Source organism: Phascolarctos cinereus, unplaced genomic scaffold (genome assembly GCF_003287225.1).
Source record: "Phascolarctos cinereus isolate Bilbo 61053 unplaced genomic scaffold, phaCin_HiC Scaffold_3;HRSCAF=262, whole genome shotgun sequence".
Taxonomy (NCBI): Eukaryota; Metazoa; Chordata; class Mammalia; order Diprotodontia; family Phascolarctidae; genus Phascolarctos; species Phascolarctos cinereus.
In genome coordinates this window covers 60445728-60466381 of record NW_027555736.1, presented here as the reverse complement: position 1 = coordinate 60466381, position 20654 = coordinate 60445728, and the positions used below count along the sequence as shown (strand labels likewise).

Sequence of the window (20654 nt, the reverse complement as noted above, 5' to 3'; positions counted from 1 at the left end):
TTGATGTATTTTTGTTTTATATTAGTTATTTCCCAATATATTCCTCCTTCCCCATACCTTGTAACACAGAAAGAAAAAAAAACCCCGTAATTAAACAAAAGTAACTACATATGAAATTCAACATTCTTCATCTACAGGCTTCCCATCCCTCTAGGGATGCTTTAATGTCTGTTCTCTGAAGCCGAGCTTGGATATTATAGTTAATCAGAGTTTGGCTGCTCTTTGGTGTTGTCTTTATTTGAATTACTATAGTCACTGTATTCATTATTTTCCTGGGTTCTGTTCCTGGTCTCTACGTCAGTTCGCATAATTCTTCCCATGCTGCTCTGAATTTCTCAAATTTGTAATTTGCTATGTTATAATAACATAACCAATGCATTCTTAGAGGGTCAGAGCTTTTTATTTTTATCAATCAAATTTAACAAATAAGCATTTCATGTTTACTGCAAGCAAGATTCTATGCTCTATCCTTGAAGGATACAATGATAGCCATGAAAACCTTATAGTACAATGGGATGGGGGGGCAGGATGTGGGTGTGAGTGATGGGAAAAGAGGGAAGACATATACAACAATGATAATAATAATAATAATGAAAACAAAAACTAGCATTCATGTAGCATTTTGCAAATACAATCTCATTTTATTCTCACAATCCTGGGAGGTAGGCGCTATTATTATTCCCATTTTATAGTTGAGGAAACGGAGGCAAACAAAGGCTAAGTAACTTGACCAGGATCATGTGGTTTATAAGTGTCTGAGGCCAGATTTGATTTCAGGGCTTCCTGACCCTAGGTCCAGTGCTCTACTCACTGAACCACATTAAACACACACACACACACACACACACACACACACACACACACACACACACACACACACTAGAAAACAAGATGTAAAAGAGGGAATTGTTGTTTGTCCTCTGTTCTTAAAGACCACCGTGACATCAGGAAGATGATGCCACGACTTGCAAGTGAATTGAATTTAAGTGAGGGAGGGCTGTGCCAGGTCACCAGCCTCACTTTCTCCTCCAGAGCCATCTGGGTCCAGCGGCAGGATTTAGATTATGACAACTGGAGTCGACTCCTGCCTCACAGAGTAGGCACTTAACAGATGCTAATGAAATAAATAAATGGATCCACCTCAGCCCCACCTTGGCAAGGCAAGCAGAGCGAGCTAGCGAGAGGATATTTACACAGGTCAATTCTGTTACTACCTCATTAAGCATCATATATTCTTTTAAAAACAAACAAACAAACAAACAAACCCAAAGCTATACACAGCAGTGTGCAGTTTCTTACAGAATTCTATTTCTTGTCTGTTTTTTAAATTTTGAAATGTTTATTTGCAATGAAAAACTAAAAAACCAAGTCTTGTGACTCTGTGATCAGATACCCTTTCAACTCTTGCAGAATTTCAAAAGCCAGCTAGAGGGATGCACATTTCTAGGCTGATGGCGATCCCATGGGTGTGCTTCAAATGGCATCTCACACATGATTTATAAGAGAGCAGCCCCTCTCAGGATCAATACCAACTTATCTCAACGGCATCTCCCTAGACTGGAAGCATCGTCCCAGGTGCAGGTGGGTGGTGACTCAGCTGATGGAATGTCCTGCTGGCTAATTAGAACTCTCACATTCTCTTTTGTTTACAACTGGTGACTAAACTGCTCAATGATCTTCCAGGGATGAGAGCTGAGATGGGCCTAGGAGTGGGCAGGCCATAAACATGATCTCTGCGACAGGAGATCTGAAGGAGAAAGGCTGAGCTAGCGTTACTGTCAAAGAGCTGCGTTGTGGGACCCTCAGATCCTCCCTCTGTTCTAATGGAATGTGTCTTCCATGTGCTCTGGGGGCTGAAAATGCAACAGTCTTCAGGAGGATAACATTCATATTTTCTCTTAGGGAAAGAAGAGATAGGTAACTAAAAAAGAGAGGATAAAGTCTTGCTCTGTTACCATCTTTGTTCTCTGTTCCCTCAACATTTGGATTCTCTCATTGTTGGAAAGAAAAGGAAGCAGTAACTTAATGCCTGATAAGGACCCCGGACCCTTTCCATCTGACTTAGAAATGTGTTGTCTCTCATCAGAACACAAGCTCCTGGAAAGCAGGAGTTATCTCATTTTTTTCTCTTTGTATCACTACTGCTTAACAAAGTGTTTTGCATACAGTACATGTCCATTTATTCATTCACTCAATAATCTAAAGAGAGTCTACAGACTGTAGTGGTTACATCTTGATAATCTGTTAAAATTATCCAGAGATATACTAAAGACCCAGATCTTAAGACCCAGACCTCTTAGGTAAGATTTGGTGAAACATTTTAGCTCTTATTAAATGCAAAAAAGCAACATAAGCAAAAAAAAAAAGACTTTGCAAATAAGCAGAATCAGGAAAACAATATTCACACTGACAACAATCTAAATGTTTGAAAGAATAAAAATCAGAGTTGTATAATATAATCAAGCTTGACCCCAAAGATGGAATTAATGAATAAAATTCTCTACTTTTTATAGAGGTAGAATACTGACTATACTGTTATACTTGGTTGATGGTTAGTTTTGATGAACTGTATGGATTTTTCCATTCTGTCTCTAACTTCCTCTCTCTGTCTGTCTCCGTCATTCTTCATTCCTCCCTACCAACTTCCCTTTTATTCTTTGCTACAGGGATGGTTCTCTGGATGGGGGAAGGAGAGGGATGTACTTGGAAATGAAGGTGGTGAAAGTTGTATGGTATAGTAGAAAGAAGGATAGGTTTGAGGGTCAGGGGACCTGGGTTCAAATCCCAGCTGTGATCTTGGGACAAAACACTTAAAATGAAGGGGCTTGACCAGATGACCCACAACATCCCTTCTAGCTCAAAATGAGCTTAAAAATATAAGCTATCAGAAAAAAGACTTCACAGAATAGATGTAGCTAAAGAGATGGTAGAGGACCTGGGCTTGAATCCTATTCCTGCTATTTATTACTACGGGCAAGAAACAGCAGTCTGGTCAAAAGTATTCAAAAAGCATCTACTATGGAACAGAGGAAAATTGCAGCAAGATTTTAGTAGAGCAGTGGAGTCAAATTGTAATAGTAATGGGCCCCGGTGTTGCATATTGTCTTAGAAAGCTACATGTTAATACTATCTATACTGTGGTGTATTTTCACTTATTTTGTTAAACATTTGCCTATTACACTTTAATCTGGTTCTGGCTGGCCCACAAGTTTGACACTTCTGGGGCAGCGGGGATTTCTGCCTGGAGAAAGGGTTTGATTTTTCTATGATGCTATGAGTTTAAGCACACTGATACTCATCCCTACCATGCTACTGGCTGGGCTGATAACATAGTCAGGGGTCTAATGAGTTTATTTTTTACACCTGCCAGAAAAATGGCAGGACAAGGATGGGGTTGACTAGAAGTAGAGGTGAAACAGCTCTCAGTGGTACAGATCAGAAGCCTCTTCCACTTCAACCCCAGCAATCTTGAAGTCCATGTGCCATTAGAACAGGCATAGCTGTATATCTCTGAAGAAGAGGCAGAAAGGGGCCAGTAAGATCCCTTTGAAGGATGGGACCTAGGAGCCTGAAAATTCTCCTGAGGTCTTCCAGGCACATTAACCATACTGTGATACGTCATTGGATCTGCGATCTCCTCCATATAAGGGCTCTTTCCACTGGGGAAGACTGCAGCCCATTTATGCCCACCCATGCTGAGTGACTCATCTCTGACCTCACGGGCATGGGGGATCCATCCAACATAGTGCGGAGGCCTTCCGCTAGGTCTCCTGAAATTGCAGAGATCAATGGAGCATGCAGCAACCCTCTGATAATTAATATCAACATAAATCAGGGAGACATACGCACACCAAAGTTATTTGCCACCATCAAGGAGAATACTGATAAACTCCAATTAGTGTGAATCATGAAGCCTGAAGTGGCTCCATGTAGTTGAATACACACTATTCGAAGCTATAATTATGTACTATATGGTAACTGGTTCTAGCCCAATAAAATGATTAATACAAATTTGAATAATGCAATCACTTTAAGGGAGTCACTAATTGGAACCTGGTTGCATGCAGCAGTAGAGTACAAATCAAAGAGAAATTATATATATATAGATGATAAGGCCCTCTGAGTGTTCTTATTTGGGAGTAACATCATACTGGTTGCATCAAGCCTTTGAATGCTGTAAGGGCCTGTTAAATGAGGTCCAACACTGCTCAAGAGTTCAGCCTAACTACCCACATAGGAACAAACATGTCAATGAAGAACTGATGTGAAGGTGGAGGGACAGCCCACAGAGCTGGTCCCATCTCTCTAGACAGATAGACAGAGAGATAGAGGGACAGGCAAACACACAGACAGAAAGACAGGCATAGTATCTCCAGAAGAATATTTATATTTTTTAAATGGGTCTTTCTTTCAGGGAGAAACTTGGAGTCACTAAAATCATTGAACAATTCTCCAAATCAAATGTATATGTGTGTGTGTGTGTATATATATATACATATATATACACACACATATAGATATGCATACATATGCACAACAGAGAATATATATTTATTTATACACACATATGTATGTGTATATATCTATACAGATAAACATCTATATAGCTCTAGCTATCTACATCTATCTATATGCATACATATATAAACATGTATGTATGAATACTTTGGATGGAAGACTAAGGCCATTTTGAATAGACTAAGGAGAGAAGACCAGATTGCACATGGGGAATTGTACCGTTTGTAGTGACTCCACGCTTCTCCCATTATTGTCTTAGAAAGCTACAAATTAACACAATCTATACTGTAGTGTATTTTAATTTATTCTGTTAAACATTTACCTATTACGTTTTAATCTGGTTCTGGCTGGCCCACAAGTTTGACACCTCTGGGGCAGCAGGGATTTCTGCCTAGAGAAAGGGTTTGATTCTATGATGCTATGAGCTTAAGTACACTGATACTCATCCCTACCCTGGGCTGATAACATAGCCAGGGGCCTAATGAGTTTATTTTTCACACCTGCCAGAAAAATGGCAGGACAAGGATGGGTTGACTAGAAGTAGAGGTGAAATAGCTCTCAGTGGTACAGATCAGAAGCCTCTTTCCACTTCAACCCCAGCAGAGAAAGGGCCATTAAAAAAGGATCCATATTCTTCTGGCGACGTTATATGGAGAAAATCATGAAACACCACAATGTCCCCAGAATTAAGGTGGTGGATCACCCAAAGGGCAATGCCAAAGGGCAATGGTGAGACTCTTGGTAGGTGTGATTAGGCCACAGCATAATGATTAGCAGTGAAGAATGGCACTGGAGACGTGGTGGCAAAGGAGATGATCGGGAGACACAAGACTCCTCACTCTCCCTCAGCACACATATCCAGTCAGTTGCCCAATCTTTTTTACCTTCACAACATCTCTTGTGTCAGACGCTGTCATACACACACACACACACACACACACACACACACACACTAACCCCACCAACTCTTGGCTGAGGCTACTAGAGTGGCCTCCTAATTGGCCTCCCTGCCTCAAGTCTCTCCCCATGCTAATAATCCATCTTCCCCATAGTCATCAAAGCTATTTTTTCTTAAGGTCAGGTCTGACTATGTCATCCCCCAATGCAATGAACTCCAGTGGCTCCCTATTGTCTCTAAGACTAAATACAAACTCGCTTTGTTTGGTTTTCAAAGCCCTTCACCATCCAACTCGTGGTTCCAGCCTCATTATACAGACATTAGCCCCCTTTCTGCCCTCAGCTAACTAGCCACTCTGGCTTTTTTGATCTACTTCACACTGTACTCTACCTCTCCTCTCTTTATCTTTCTGCTGCCCACACCCTATGCCTGGAAAACTCCTCCTCTCCAGTTCTGCCTCAGAGAAAGCTTTATTCCCTTCAAAATCCAGCCCAAGGACTATCTTCAACATAAAGCCTTCCTGATTCCGACTTCTAGTGACCCTCCCTTCCTTAAACTGCCTTGTTGTAATGGCAGTTTAGTGGACAGAGTGCTGGAAACTCCAGCCTCAACATACTTAACCAGCTGTGTGACCCTGGATAAGTCAAATGACCTCTGTCTACCTCATCAAAAAATGAGGATAATAACACGTACCTCCTAGAACTGTTGTGAGGACAAATGAAATAATATTTGTAATGCACTTTGCATTTTAAATGCTAGCTATTTGTACTTATTTTGTATATAACATGTAATTACATATGCATATAATTATACGTGAGTGTATGTACATGTGTAGTACTCTGACAGACTGAAAACTCCTTAGGTACAAGAATTACTAATTTTTGTTTTTGTGTCTTCAGCACCTGGCATGATGTCTAGCACATCAGAGGCCGCTGGTGGTGTAGTGGATACAGCACTGTACCTGGGGTCAGGGAAGAACACAATTCCAATCCAGCTTCAAACACTTAGACTCTGAGCAAGTCCCTTAAATTCTGTTTGCCTCAGTTTCCCCAACTGTAAAAAAGGGTCAATAACAGCACATCATTGCAAGGGTGTTATGAGGATCAAATGAGAATGATCTCATTTGTAAAAGTGCTTAGCACAGTGCCTGGCACGTGGTAGCTGCTATGTAAATGCTTATTCCCTTCCCGTCCCTTAAGCACCTAATGAATGCCAACAGAATGACTGGAAAAATAAGATGCAGAAGTCATGTAGCAAGTAGGAGACATAACCAACTGACATACTGATAGGTGACATCGCTATGTTATTGTTATTGTTCAGTCAGGCCTGATTCTTTGTGACCCCACGGAGGGTTTTCTTGGCAAAGATACTAGAGTGGTTCACCATTTCCTTCTCCAGCTCATTTTACAGATGAGAAAATTGAGACAAACAAGGTTAAGTGACCTGCCCAAGGCCACCGAGCTAATAAGTGTCTGAGGCCAGATTTCAACTCATGAAGACAAGTCAAGTCTTTCTGATTCCAAGCCTGCGTTCTGTACACTGCCCCACCTAGCTGCTATACAGCTTTCCATATAAGGATCACTGGATCACTGATCTAGAGCTGAAAGGATTTTCACAAGTCACCTTGTTCAACCTCTTCACAAGGAGGGAAACTGAAGCCCAGAGAAATAAAATGACTTGCCCAAGATCACACAGGTAGTTTGGTGGCATGAGCTGTGGTTCTCTAACTTCTCAGCTCGCGTTCTTTCCACTGTAGCACAGGCAAATGCCTTCATCACAACCTTATGAGGAGCTGTAAAGAGCACCCTGATTTTTATAGATGAGGAAACAGAAGCTTAGAGGTTAAATGACTTGTCTGAGGTCCCAGAACTAACCAAGTACCAGAGCCAGCCCTCAAACCTGATTCCAACACTCTGGTTCACCACTGGAATCTCCCCCTTCACTCCACCCCCTCTGTAATAAACACTTGTTTCAATTACTTTCTGGTGCCAGTAGGCAAACATTACCTGCAATTCCCTAACAAAGTCAATAGCAATGTGCCCTTAGCTAATGTCAACCCTTCCTGGGCATTACCAAGAGACATTATAAATGGGCTCAAGTAGGATCAAACTAGAACAAAGGGGGAAATAGGAAATAGACTGGGTCAGAGGAATATAGGTGAGGATTAGGAAGCAGAAGTAGGGAACAATAGTGTTCATGAGCATATTAAAACAAACACTATCTCACATTCACATGGTGCATTAGAACTTACGATGTGTTTTGCTCAGAACTACACCACAAGTCATATTGTGCAAATATTCATTATTACATATTCCACTTTAAGAGATAAAACTATAAATCATCAAGAAACGAAAAGGCCTGGTGGGCCAGGTTCACAGCTAACAAATGTTCAAACCCAAGCTCTATCAGAGCCAGGATTCCAAACCAGGTTTCGCTCAGGGCTTTTCCTGCTACCCCATATTGGTCTCCTGAAAGTGCAAGAACCTTTCAGCAAGAGACCATCGTCTTCTTCTAGAAAAGGTGGGAGAGGTTACTCTGGTTAGAACACAATCAATATTCCTCATTATGCCAATTTATATTGATCTTTCCTTTTCCGAGGTCCCAGAGTATTTCAACTCCTGGGCCAGACGTTTGTAGGCTTATGAGCCATCTTAGATTACCCTCTAATTGGTTCATGCATACAGCCTTCTCTTTCCCATCAAGACTGCAAATTTCTTGAGAGAAGGGATTACCTCCTCTACTGTATCCCTCATGGTAACAAGCATGCCAGAAATCCTCCAAATGAGACACAGTGAATTCTTCCAGAATGCGTCAATTACCAAGGACTCCATTTATCTTATGGCAGATGGAGAAGCTCACCTGGGCTATCTTCCTATTTCCCTCTGCCCAGGTGGTCCAGGTTCCTTCTTTCCCCATGAGAAATAGCTCATGCATCACTCACCTGTGCATATCGGTGAGCGTTTCGATTTACTGAGAAGGAGTAGGAGATGTTTGGGAACTGTATGCTGACAGGCAGGATGGTCACATTAAAATAGAGCTGTAGTACCCCTCCAGGACCCTGGAAGTCAGTGTCATTCACCAGGACTCCCAACTGGAAAGAATGGTTCTCTGTGATAGGGACACTTTGGTTGAGTACCAGTTCTGTAAAAATAAAGGGACTCCATCAACATTCTTATTGTCAATCCACAAATGAGTTATCTCACTTTAAAGAGAATATTGATGATAAATAAGGCTAATATTTATATAGTTCATTAAGATTTTTGAACTGCCTTGCATTCATTATCTTATCTTATCCTCACAACACCTCAGAGGTTATTAGAGATGCCCCATCCTCATTATACTGATGAAGAAACTGAGGTGCCGAGAGGTTGAGTTATTTATCCACAGTCCAACAGTTAGTAAATGTCAGAGGTGAGGTTAAAACACATATCTCTCTTGAATCGAAGCCCAACACTCATTCTGCTATACTACATTGCTACAAAGATTCTGGGAGAAGAGCAATCAGGATTGTGAAAAGCCTTGAGATCATGCCTTAGGACACTGTTGTAGGAACCAGGAATGTTTAGCTTAGAGAACAGAAGACTATAGAGGGACATGACAGCTATTTTCAAGTATTTGAAGGCTATCATATGGAAAAAGAAATTATTTTCTTCTTGACTCCACAGAGTAGTGATGGGTAGAAGGTGCAAAGAGCCAGACTTTGGCCTAATGTAAGAAGAAACTTCTTGATCATTAGAACTCCCAACAGGAATGGGCTGCTTCAGGAGGTAATGGGTTTCCCTCTTACCTGGGATCTTTATGCAAAGGCTGGATGACATCCTGTAAGGTGTGTTGTGGAGGGCACCGTTGTTCAAAATAAAGTTAGAATAGATAGCCTCACTGGCTGTGGTATGCTGGTAAATGTTTAAAAACAAAAACAAAACCAGCTCTTTAAAAAAGGAAAAGAAAAGACTATTGTGCCCAAGACACACCCTTTTAGGCGTGATCAGTATTATTACCATTTTCTCCATCACTTTCTTAAGAATAGATGATCAACCAAACAATAAATGAAGCCCTGATTTGTAGAATCTGCCGATTTTCGAGGCGTAAATGCTCACACTGACAATTTAGCAACTGGCTCTAACAAAGCAGTAGGGGCTGACTCCAGCCCTCCCTTGCTCCCAGATCTCATTCTGCAAGCCAAAGTCACCCTCTCTACAGCTTCCACCTCCTTCTCCTTCCCTCCAGAGAATGTTAAGACAAATCTGATCCCTGTTCTACATGACACTCTTTTGGATACTTGAAGAAAATTCTCATGTCCCTACATTCCCTTCAAATCTTCTGTTTTCCAACATCCCAGATTCCTTCAAATGTCCTTTCTCTGCCATGGTGTTCAGGACCCTCAAGATCTCAGTTGCTCTTCTAATAGCATCAGCCCAACCACCTTCATTAATGTTGATGTTAATTGACTTTTTTTCTCCCAAAAATCAAAACCACCTTCAGAACATGGTGATTTGCCACCACTGAAGAAAATACTCCAAACAATGTTTTATAATCTCTGAAGTCAATTAAAAAAAAAAAGAATGGCAGCATCATTGGAATGAGTGACTTGCCCTAGCCTCCACCACCACCACCCCCCCCGACTCCTCCAGGGGGCTACTTTAAACTTGATCAAACTCATTTTTAGTTCTGGTATTTTTTAAAAAAACAAGCTCATGACTTATAGTCCCATCTTCTAAATTCAGTCTATGCACCAAAGCAGTGTAGGGCACTGAACATATATATATTTTTAAACCTCTTTAAATGAGCTCATCTGTTAGAATCTGCTAGAGTTCATTTTCTTTTCATTTATCTGTTCTAAGGCATCAATTGGTCAGCCAAGTAAGTGGCCTAGCCTGGAAAGGTGCAGACAGTGATGAGGTCCCAAATGCTCCCACCTCCCTCTTTTTCCTATCTTCACCCCCCTAAGCCCCCTTACTGTAGTCGTGCATCATTGCCCGCACACGGCTTCCATTAGAGTTGTAAGAGGTCTCATTTGGTAAGTGCTCCACCCGGAAGAACTTAATGACCCGAGGGTCACTGGTTAGCATGGTGTGTATGTACTTTCTTGGGATGTCCCCAGAAGATGGTACCACATCTGCATCAAAGACCTGTAGCACTGCCAATACTGTACCCTATGAGGAAGCACAAGACAAGAGTGGGTAGGGAGGAGAGGGGCAGGGATTGGGAGAGACAGGGGGACTCTCTGACCTACTTTCATACAGTCAAAACCAGGGTCTCCCACCCACCACTAGGAATGGCCCTGGCATAAAGCTAGGATCATGAAGAAATGGTTATCTCCTCTCCCTGCTTCTTTTCATGGGCTCTTCTTTGCTCTCTCACTTCACATTTGGACTTACCTACCAGTTCTGTCACTAATTAGCTACATGACCTTGGGGACCCAGTTGCTTTACCCCTCAGGGTCTCAAGTTTCCTTCTCACTAAAAGGAGTGCCTTCCTATAGAACACCTCAAAGATCCTTTCTAGATCTTAAAATATATGAATCCTTTTCACATATGGCTTAGAGAACTCTAATCATGGGTGCTAGAATTCATTTTCCCCCATAGAGGGCAGCAATTTTCCAAAATTCAGAGTCAGCTCCCCAGAAGCAACAGCTCTAATGGCCAATTACTTAAAAGAATAATGAAACAGTTGGGCTTGTAGCTCCTTGTATAATTCTATGAGAATTCCTAGGGAGCAGAAATAGGGGATGTGGGAAAATTTATCAGAAGGGAGTGGTTCCCTACTACATTTTAAATAATATAAACTCTTGTTTTAGCTTTTAAGGCTCCACACAACCTGGCTCCAACCCATCTTTTAGTCTCATTGAACATCTGTGTCTCTTTTCTTACACACACACAAACATACACACATACACACTTCTCTCTCTCTCTCTCTCTCTCTCTCTCTCTCTCTCTCTCTCTCTCTCTCTCTCTCTCTCTCTCCTCCCCCTCCACTCTCCCCCCCCTCCACTCTCTCTCTCCCCCCCCCCACTCTCTCTCTGGTCTCCAGGCTTTTATTCTTGCAGTTCCTCATGTCTAGAATTCACTACCTCCCTGCCTCTACCTCTTAAATTCAGCTCAGGCACTATCTTGTGCAAGAAGCCTTTCCTGATCCCCCAACTGCTAAGTGCCCTCCCTCCACTACCTTGCATTATATTTGTATCACTTCATGTTTATGCTCTAAGTATTTTTACGTGTATGTGCTGTCTCTCCCACTAGAAGGTAACTTCCCTGTAAGTAAGGAGAGCACTTGTATCCCTGGCACTTAGAAGAGTGAATACGTAGCAATTACTATGCTAGGCCACATACATGGTGGGAACTTAATAAATACTTGATTTGCATTGCAAAAAGGCAATAATATTAGCCAACTTCTGGGCTCTTTAGGTTACTTGTTGAAAAAACAACAACACAAAAACAGCGGGCACATCATAATCTACCCTCACGGTTCCCAGGTTCCATAATCTGAATTTTAGGCAGGGAGCCTCCCCACCCCCCACCTCCACCAAAAAAAAAAACCAGTGCCTCCTGCTGGCCACTGCTAGAAATAAAGGTCATTGCAGGATCAAGGGATCTAGACATAGGAGGGATTTCAGAAACCATTTAGTCCAACACCTTTATTTTTCCAGTGAGGGAACTGAGGCCTAGAGAGTTTAAGGAACTTGTGGAAGTCTGCACAAGTATTAAGTGGGGAACCCTGGGGCTGAACCACACCACCTTGCCAATAGGGAACATGGCTTCTCCTCAAAGGACTCCTAGGAAACCGGCTATAGCAGGAGTGGGGAATCTGTGGCCTCAAGGCCACATGTGGTCCTCTAAGTCACAGGTTCCCCACCCCTGGGCTACGGCTTCTGGAATCATTTGAAAACATATCATTGTTGCAGTTGGCTTCTCAGCCAGAGGGAAAAGAATTTGGGGACTTAAGTATCCAGAGTTCCCTAGAAAAAGACTGAAAAAGTTGGCAACCTGTAAAACTTTGGAATGGCCGGTCCCCATTTATTACCTGCTACAGACTTTCCAATTCTTAAAAATTCTCCTTACAAAATACAAATCTCTGCAAAGGAAGAGTCATACCTTAATTAGGTGACAACTAAACAACCAGTTAATAACTCAGCAACTAGTTACGAACTTTAAAATGGGACACAGGATAGCTGTATGGGGAGAGAGACAACATGCCTAGGGAGGTGGACAAGTATCCCATAATTATAAAATCATAGATTTCAAGCACGAAGAGAACTCAGACGAGTCCAACCTGGTCATTTTACAGAGGGGCAAGAGAGACACAGAGAAGTCACGTGACTTGCCAATGGTCACTCAGGTAGTTAAAGTGCTGGAGGCAAGACCTAAATTGCTCTTTCAGACTCCAAGTCCAGTGTTCTATCCATTATGCCACCTAGTGACCACAAATGGTATAAAACCAATTTTGCTGATTTCAAATTTTTGCCCTTATCTTGTGGGTCATGTTCTTGACCTCAGCCACCAATGACAGAACTACTTCAGATATAGGGGAGGGGTGGTATCTTGTCAAGGAAGACAAGAGCTGGTCTGATAGATCCCTGTCCTACTACACAAATTTATTTAAAACTATTAAAAGTTCATGGTCTATTAGATCTTTTTGCTTCTCAGGAAGTCTGTTTAGTCATTTCAGTCATGACCCTATTTGGGTTTTTCTTGGCAAAGATACTGGGGTGGTTTGCCATTTCCTCCTCCAGATCATTTTATAGATGAGGAAACTGAGGCAAATAGGGCTAAGTGACTCACCCAGAGAATAAATGTCCAAGGCCAGAATTGAACTCATTAAAAGGAGTTTTCCCCGAGTACCACCTAGCTGTCCTCTGAGTAGGCAGCCCTTAGTTTTAGAAAAGTGCTACCCCATCCCTTTTCCTCTTATTTCTCTTCTTAATATCAAGTAGAGACTCAGCTCCAAAGTATAGCTTGGAGTAAGCTTCAAACAAGGAAGAACTAGGGAAAACAGAGAATTCTGTGCCATGACAGGGGCCAAACACAAAATCACTCTGAATTGTATCTACAGAGTCAGTTCTGAAGCAACCATGCTATGATGAAGGCAAGAAAAGGCACAGCAAACTCCAACCAACAGAGAGTAAAGCCCTTATATAATTTTGCTTTAAGTTTGGAATGTGGCCAGAGGGAAGCACGTTTGTGCACAGGTGCACACACACAGAGGTCCCATGTACCTTCGTCCATTTATCCATGCCTGTTTTGTCCTTCTCTGGTTTAGAATTCAACCAAATGGCATGGTAGGCATAGTAGAAAGAGAATCAAGCAAGGTCTTTCTGGAAAACCCACTGGAGTATGACTTAGAAAAGACTGTCATTACCATAAATCATCAGTTCATAGGTTTGGAAGTGGAAGGAATTTTAGAGGCCACTAAATCCACCTCTCATTTTACAGATGAGGAAACTGAGGCACAGAAAGCTTAAGTTATTTACCCAGATTCATATCGCTTAGTAATTGACTGAGGCAGACAGGAATAGAATTCAGGTCTTCCTGACTTCAAATCCAGCACTCTCTGCCCCAACTATCTCACTTTCTTCCTTGGTCTAAGCTCTAAGAATGCTCTCTGACACCCTTTCCAAAATCCCTGACAAACCCCTCATACCTCTTTCCGTTTGTATTCCACAACTGCATTGGCTGTGTTGATGCCGGTGGGGAAATTAGGAGGTGAATCGTCCTCATCATATACAGTCACAGGAAAGGGTACCATCACATTATCTTCTCGCAAACCTTCCCGAACTGTGCACTTGGCAACCAACTCATACTTTTCCTTTTGTTCCCGGTCCAGAGAGTGCCTCATGCTGACCTCCATGGTGTCCTTATCAGAATGGAAGGGAAGGTCTTCATCTAATTACCAAAACAAAGACAGGAATAACAATGTTAGAACAAAATTTTGCAAGGGAGGAGGATGGCGCCCCACCCAGACCACCAGATGCAGACACTCCCTTGTCATGCATCTGATTGGGCTGGCAGGGGGAGGGGAGAATGAGAGAGTAACGTTGGGGACTGAAGACACTAGCTAGCTAGCTAACATGGCTCATTCCTGTACTCTCACTGGAAGGAGCAGGAATTTTGTATAACAATACCACCTGCATGAAGGACACTCTAATTCTGGCTGCCAATCCTCACAAAGGAGGTACTACAGGAAATAAAGTCTAGGAAAGGATAACTAAAATATCCAAGATGAAGAAAGACGAAACACATGAAGAAAGACTAAAAATCAAATGAAGATAAAGTCATCTAGCATGCAGATGACCTTATTCATAGTTTCAACAATGCTAAAACTAATACAAATAACTGACAAATAGAGTTGTAAGCCTTGCAAAGCATTTTACACAAGTAGCCTATGAGATTATATTCTCCCCTTTTAATAGATGACAAAACTGAGGCTCAGTGACTTATCCATATCTGTACAGTCAATATGGGGAGATCAAATGTGAACCCAAGTCTTCCGGACTCCAAGTGTGACACTATATACTATGTACCAAGCTGCCTCTATGGAGACACTCTAACTCTAAAACCCCAATAAAAACTCATCACTTTCCTCTTAAATCCCACCCATGCTCCTGATTCCTTTTCCGATTATCTAATAAGATAGAAATATCATCTTTGCCTCTTTCTTCTTCTTTCCAGATAACTTCTTGGCTTTTGTCAAGTTCTACTGAGTCTGTCACAGCTTCGTCTTTCACGTCTATCTCCTGCAATTTCACTCCATGGTCACGACCACTGTTCAAACTCTCGTCCTTTTCACCAATACTGTCTGTTCAGCCATTTCAGTCATGTCCAACTCTTTGGGACTCCATTTGAGGTTTTCTTGCCAAAGATACTGGAGTGGTTTGCTATCTCCTTCTCCAGCTCATTTTACAGATGAGGAAACGGAGGCAAACAGGGTTAAGTGACTTGCCCAGGGTCTCACTGCTAGTAAGTGTCTGAGGCCATATTTGAACTCAAGAAGGGTCACTGTCCTGATTCCAAGTCCAGTGCTCTATCTATGCACTACCTAAGTGCTCCTCATGGATACTGTAGCAGCCTACTAACTGGTCGCCTGACTCATCTTGCCCTTTTTCAATTAATCTTTCACCTTATTTTGAAAAGCAATAGATACATAATGTATACATACATCAGATGGACATATAACATGCATTAAATACGAGTATACATACATACATGTGTGCATGTATAACACATATATAACACACATGCGTATATATTATGTGTTTATATATTATATATATGGGTTTGTGCGTGTATTATATACACGTACGTATGTATGTATGTATATATGTATAAAATGTACAGGTATGATCCCATTACTTCTTTATTCCCAAACTGCCTGTCCAGGGAAGACTTTATCATCTTGTCCCAACTCCTCAGCCTAGAATTCAGCCCTCTGACACTCTGGCCTTAATGGACTTTTTCCCACCTTTGTTTTATTCCTCCCTTTCACTCTGCTCCAGCTAAATTGAATTATTTAACTGGCAGATCTCATCCCATTCTCTCTAGCCTCTATTCATCTTCATGTGCTATTTTCTATGCAAGGAACAGCCTCACTCCACCCCTCAGTCTTTTCAAATCGTTTTCTTTCCAAGCTTAGTCGGGGTGCTACCTGTGCCATGAAGCTTTTCTGACTCCCCTAAATAGAAGGGGTTCTTCTCCTTGAATCTCTCGTGTTTCTCTGATTCCTCCTATGCATTTAACCATATTCCAATGTGTACTTTCATTGTTTGGACCTACCTTATTGAGCCAACGAATGAAGGAATGTACAAAGCACCAGTCCTTAGTACAGCGCCTGGCACATAACAGGTGCTTACTAAATGTTTACTGACTGATTGACTTTACCCAATCTTAAATCACTAAATGGGTGCTAGCTCAGACAAACTGAGACCTGGGAAAGACCAAGGAATACAAATTTATTGAAACAGAGCTCTGGAAACCAGGCATTGATAAAGCCATTCTGATCCATGTGGAGCTACTTGACTATGCCTTAAGCTCAAACCACTCTGGCTATCACTTATTGGCCAATAACAGTCCCCAACCCAAGCCTCAGATGGTCACTGTTTGGGTTTTGCTGGCTCAGAGTGAGTGAAAATAGCAATTGTCTCTATTTTGGCCAGAAACCCTGTGAGTCTTCCCTTCTCAGACTGATTTTTTAACAAGGTAAAAGAGGCCATTCTTTGCCTCATTTTTTTTTACCTAGCCTTAAGTCACTGAATGGATGGTGCCTCAGACAAACTGAGACCTGGGAAAGGCGTTCACTTAAAAAGGCCAAGGTCTCCCATGGCATCTCGGGCCATCTCTAGTCATCCTAACCTATGTCTTGCTGCTGGACCCAGATATCTCTGTAGGAGACAGTGAGGCTGGTGACTTTCCACAGCTCTGTCTCACTTAACTCCAGTTCAGCTGCAAGTCAAGACATTACCTTCCTGATATAACTGGACAAACTACAAAACCAAATGCTGAGAATACAAAGAGAAAACACAGTCCCTGCTCTCAAGGAGCTTACATACATCTTAACGGGGGAAGAAAGCATAAATGGGGGTTCATCTTTGGGGGACAGTCGAGTGGTCCTTGGGGTACAGTGTCAAAGCACATGGTAATGGATTTTTGTTTCTGTCATTTTCATGGGAGAAAAAAACCTTTTCTGTTTCTGGTACAGAATCCTTTGCCACGGCCAAGGACTTTCATACCAAGGAATTTCTCTTCTGTGTAATAGATCTTACTAGAGTATAATATCCATGAAGTACTATATTATTTAAAAAATTCTCTATATTCTCAGCACAACTTGCACAGGGTAGGTACTGAGTGTTGAACTCAAGGAACTTATGAAATGTATTATTCTGAGGGGCTATACAGCCTGAGTATATAAACTGGCTTATTATTATTCTTACTAAAAATATTATTAATGATAGCTGACATTTATATGCTATTTATTTATATTAGAGAAGCCAGGTGGTGCAGTGGATAGCACCAAGCCTGGAGTTAGGAAAACTTGAGTTCAAATCCAGCCCCAGACCCTGTTTGCCTCAGTCTCCTCATCTGTAAAACGAGAGGGAGAAGGAAATGACAAACCACTACAGTATCTTTGCCAATAAAACAAAACAAAAAAAAAGGGTCATGAAGATTTGGACACGACTTAAAAATGACCAAACAACAACAACGTATTTATATAGTGCTTTAAGGTTTGCCAGACACTTCGCATGTTAGCTTATTTGATCCTTTCATCATTTCAGTGATGCAGATGATCTTATCATTCCCATTTTAGAGATGAGGAAACTGATGTGAGAAATTCAGTGACTTGTCCAGTCACATAGCTAGTTAATGACTTAAGAAGGATTCAAACGCAGGTCTTTCTGACTGTCCAGCACTCTGGCCATCTAGGCTTCAGATAAACTTATGGATCACAGATTTACAGAGGGGTGATTAAGCAAAGCTAAGAACACTGGGATGATGTTCTTAACCATGAGGCTGACAGCAGGGTAGACAATAAGAGATGATATACGTCCTGAGTTAGCTGGACCATTGGTGAGACAAGGAGAAGAGGGTCTGATGTTCTTATGTAAATATAATAAGTAGAATACCACTCTTGTAGAATATATGCTCCTTGAGAGTAGGAAGAGAATTTCTGTTTTGTCTTTGTATCCACAGCTGGCACAATGGATGGAGCTCTGGACCTTGAATCAGAAAGATCCAAGTTCAAATCTGCCCTCAGACACTTATTAGGCAGGTGACTCTGGACAAGTCACTTAACTTTTCTCAGCCTCAGGTTCACTAGCTCTAAAATGGGAATAATAATAATAGCATCTACCTCCCAGGGTTGTTATAAAGATGAAATAAAAAAACACATTTATAAAGCACTTTACAAACCTTAACATGCTATACAAATGCCGGCTACTATTATTTTTATTACTAATGTTGCTATTATTATTATTATCATTATTACCTTGCATATAGTAAATGCTTTCTAGATTAGGTACCATTAGCAACCACCATCAACAGGACAAGACAGTAGAGTATAAAGAAAACTGGATTTCAAGTCCTAGGATTTGGGGTTGAATCCCCATCCTGCCATTTCCTACTTGTGTGAAGCAGGGTCTGCATCTCTCTGGCTCTAGTTTCATCACATGTCAAATGAAGGGATCAGAGAAGATGATCTCCAAGCTCTTTCCAGCTCTAAATCCTCTGACCCCAATAGCCCTGTAATATACCTATGCCTACAGCACTTGAAGGTTTACAAGAATTATCCTCACGATATCGATGGGAAGTAAGTAGCGCAGGTACTATCCCCATTTTCATGATCACAACTGAAGCTCAGAAAGGTGAGCTGACCTGTCCAGTGTCACTCATTAGAAAGTATCATAGCCAGAATATGGATCTGGGTCTCCCACTTCGAAGGTCAGCGCTCCCTGCAAGCTAAATGTGGTTAAGCATTCTCTGAAAAGTCTCTATCCTCTTAAGAAGAGGGTGAGGAGAAGGCATCCAGGAGATACCATCCTTACCTCTAAGCAGCTGGTAGGAAATGCTGATATTTGGGCACAGACGCTGCACAGGAAGGAGACGGAACTGGTGGAAAGTGCCCGGTGGTTTATTCTCCCTGATGCGGAATGAGAGGCCCGTCTCCAGGAAGCAGAACTCCCTGGGCTTCAGGGAGCTGCAGGCTGGCATGGTGGTGTTGATGATGGACAGCATCACTTTGGCACAGCTTGGCCAGTGACAATCACTTTCCCGGAATGGTCTGGGTGAGAGGAAAACCTGAAGGTAGATGGTGAGCAAGGGAAATCCTCCACCTGCAGAGAGAAGAGATGAGACCCAGGTATACCTTATAAAGTCAGTAAGACAAAGTTTCAAAATAAAGAAGCAGTAACAGCAAATGGACTTAGTTTGTAGTGGAAAAAACAGGAAGACTCCTCTTCCTGAGTTCAAATCTTGCCTCAGACACTTACTAGTTGTGTGACCCTGGGCAAGTCACTTAATCCTGTTTGCCTCAGTTGCCTCATCTGTAAAATGAGCTAAAGAAGGAAGCGGCAAAACCACTCCAGTAACTTTGCCAAGAAAACCCCAAATGGAGTCATAAAGAGTTGGACATGATTGAAACAAGTGAACAATAGCAAAGACGCATCTTCCAGAGGGTGAGGGAAGGAAAGGCAGCAAGGTCTAAGGGCAAAAGCACTGGCCTAATGGGTAGGGGCTCTGGGGTCTAGCCCTGGTCCTCTACCAGAACTTACTGTTTGGCCTTGGGAACTTTTTTAGCCTTCCTGGGCATCTTTGCTCACCCAGAAAATGGAGATAATAAGCCCTGCTCTCCCTACCTCTTGGGGCTATTATAGTGAGGGCATAATGACCCTGAAAGCCCCTTTAAAAGAATGTCCTACAAATTAAGGTATTACTATAAATTGAGGGCACTTTCATCATAGTTTTCAGAACATTCTCTCTTTCATCATCTGACAAAACTGAAAAGCTTACTTCAACTGAAGGCCAACCTTTGGCAATCTAGCCAGCTTCTGACAGAGCTCAATTACATTTTTAAATCTCTCTTAGGAATAGTTTGCATGTTCCCTGATTGTGCCAGAAGCTAAAGGACTTTCAAAAATGAAAAAAAAAAAACCTAAAATACAAAATGGCAGGAAATCCACGGCCACACACAGTAAATTCAGTTTCCTCAACCCTGCGGAGATAGGAGGTGCCACAGTTTTCTCAGCTGTGCAAATACTAACTGTGAGGATCCAGATGATATGAGGATGAAAAGAGCAAAGTCCAAACTTGTCTCTCCTCCTTTAATCTGCTTCCCTATTTAGGAGTCCCACTGGTGCGGCATAAGTGGCATTCAGCACTTGCTATCATTACACCTGGGCAGATTCACACCTAGAGACAGGGGAGCTTGGCATTTCATGAGTAGCCAAGGGAGTGGGCTTGGAGGCCTTGTCTCTCCTCTGACTCTTTATCCATTGGCAAATGAAATGCATGGATTCATATCTGTTTAAAGGGCAATATCCACAGGGCTGCCTAAAATTGTTGTTCCAGGGGAACAAAAACTTTCTTCTGCATAGCCCAAGGAACTTCATATCCAATTCTTATCCATTCTTCAAGGACAATTCAAGACCTGCCTCCACCCTGAACCTTCCAGCCAGTCTCTGAATTTCTACAAAGCTTATGGCCAGTCATGGCCCTTAATCAAGTTCCACCAAATATACTATGTGTAATCCCTGGTC

General features: G+C 41.9%; 1 protein-coding gene across 1 annotated transcript in view; it reads right to left on the bottom strand.

Moving 5' to 3' along the window:
- The window catches only part of RET (ret proto-oncogene), a 160965-nt gene that overhangs the window by 35847 nt on the left and 104464 nt on the right, over positions 1-20654 (bottom strand). The window contains 4 exon segments of the mRNA XM_021006153.2: positions 8358-8557; positions 10374-10569; positions 14054-14295; positions 18945-19232. Of these exon segments, the coding sequence (XP_020861812.2) occupies positions 8358-8557; positions 10374-10569; positions 14054-14295; positions 18945-19232 (926 nt within the window).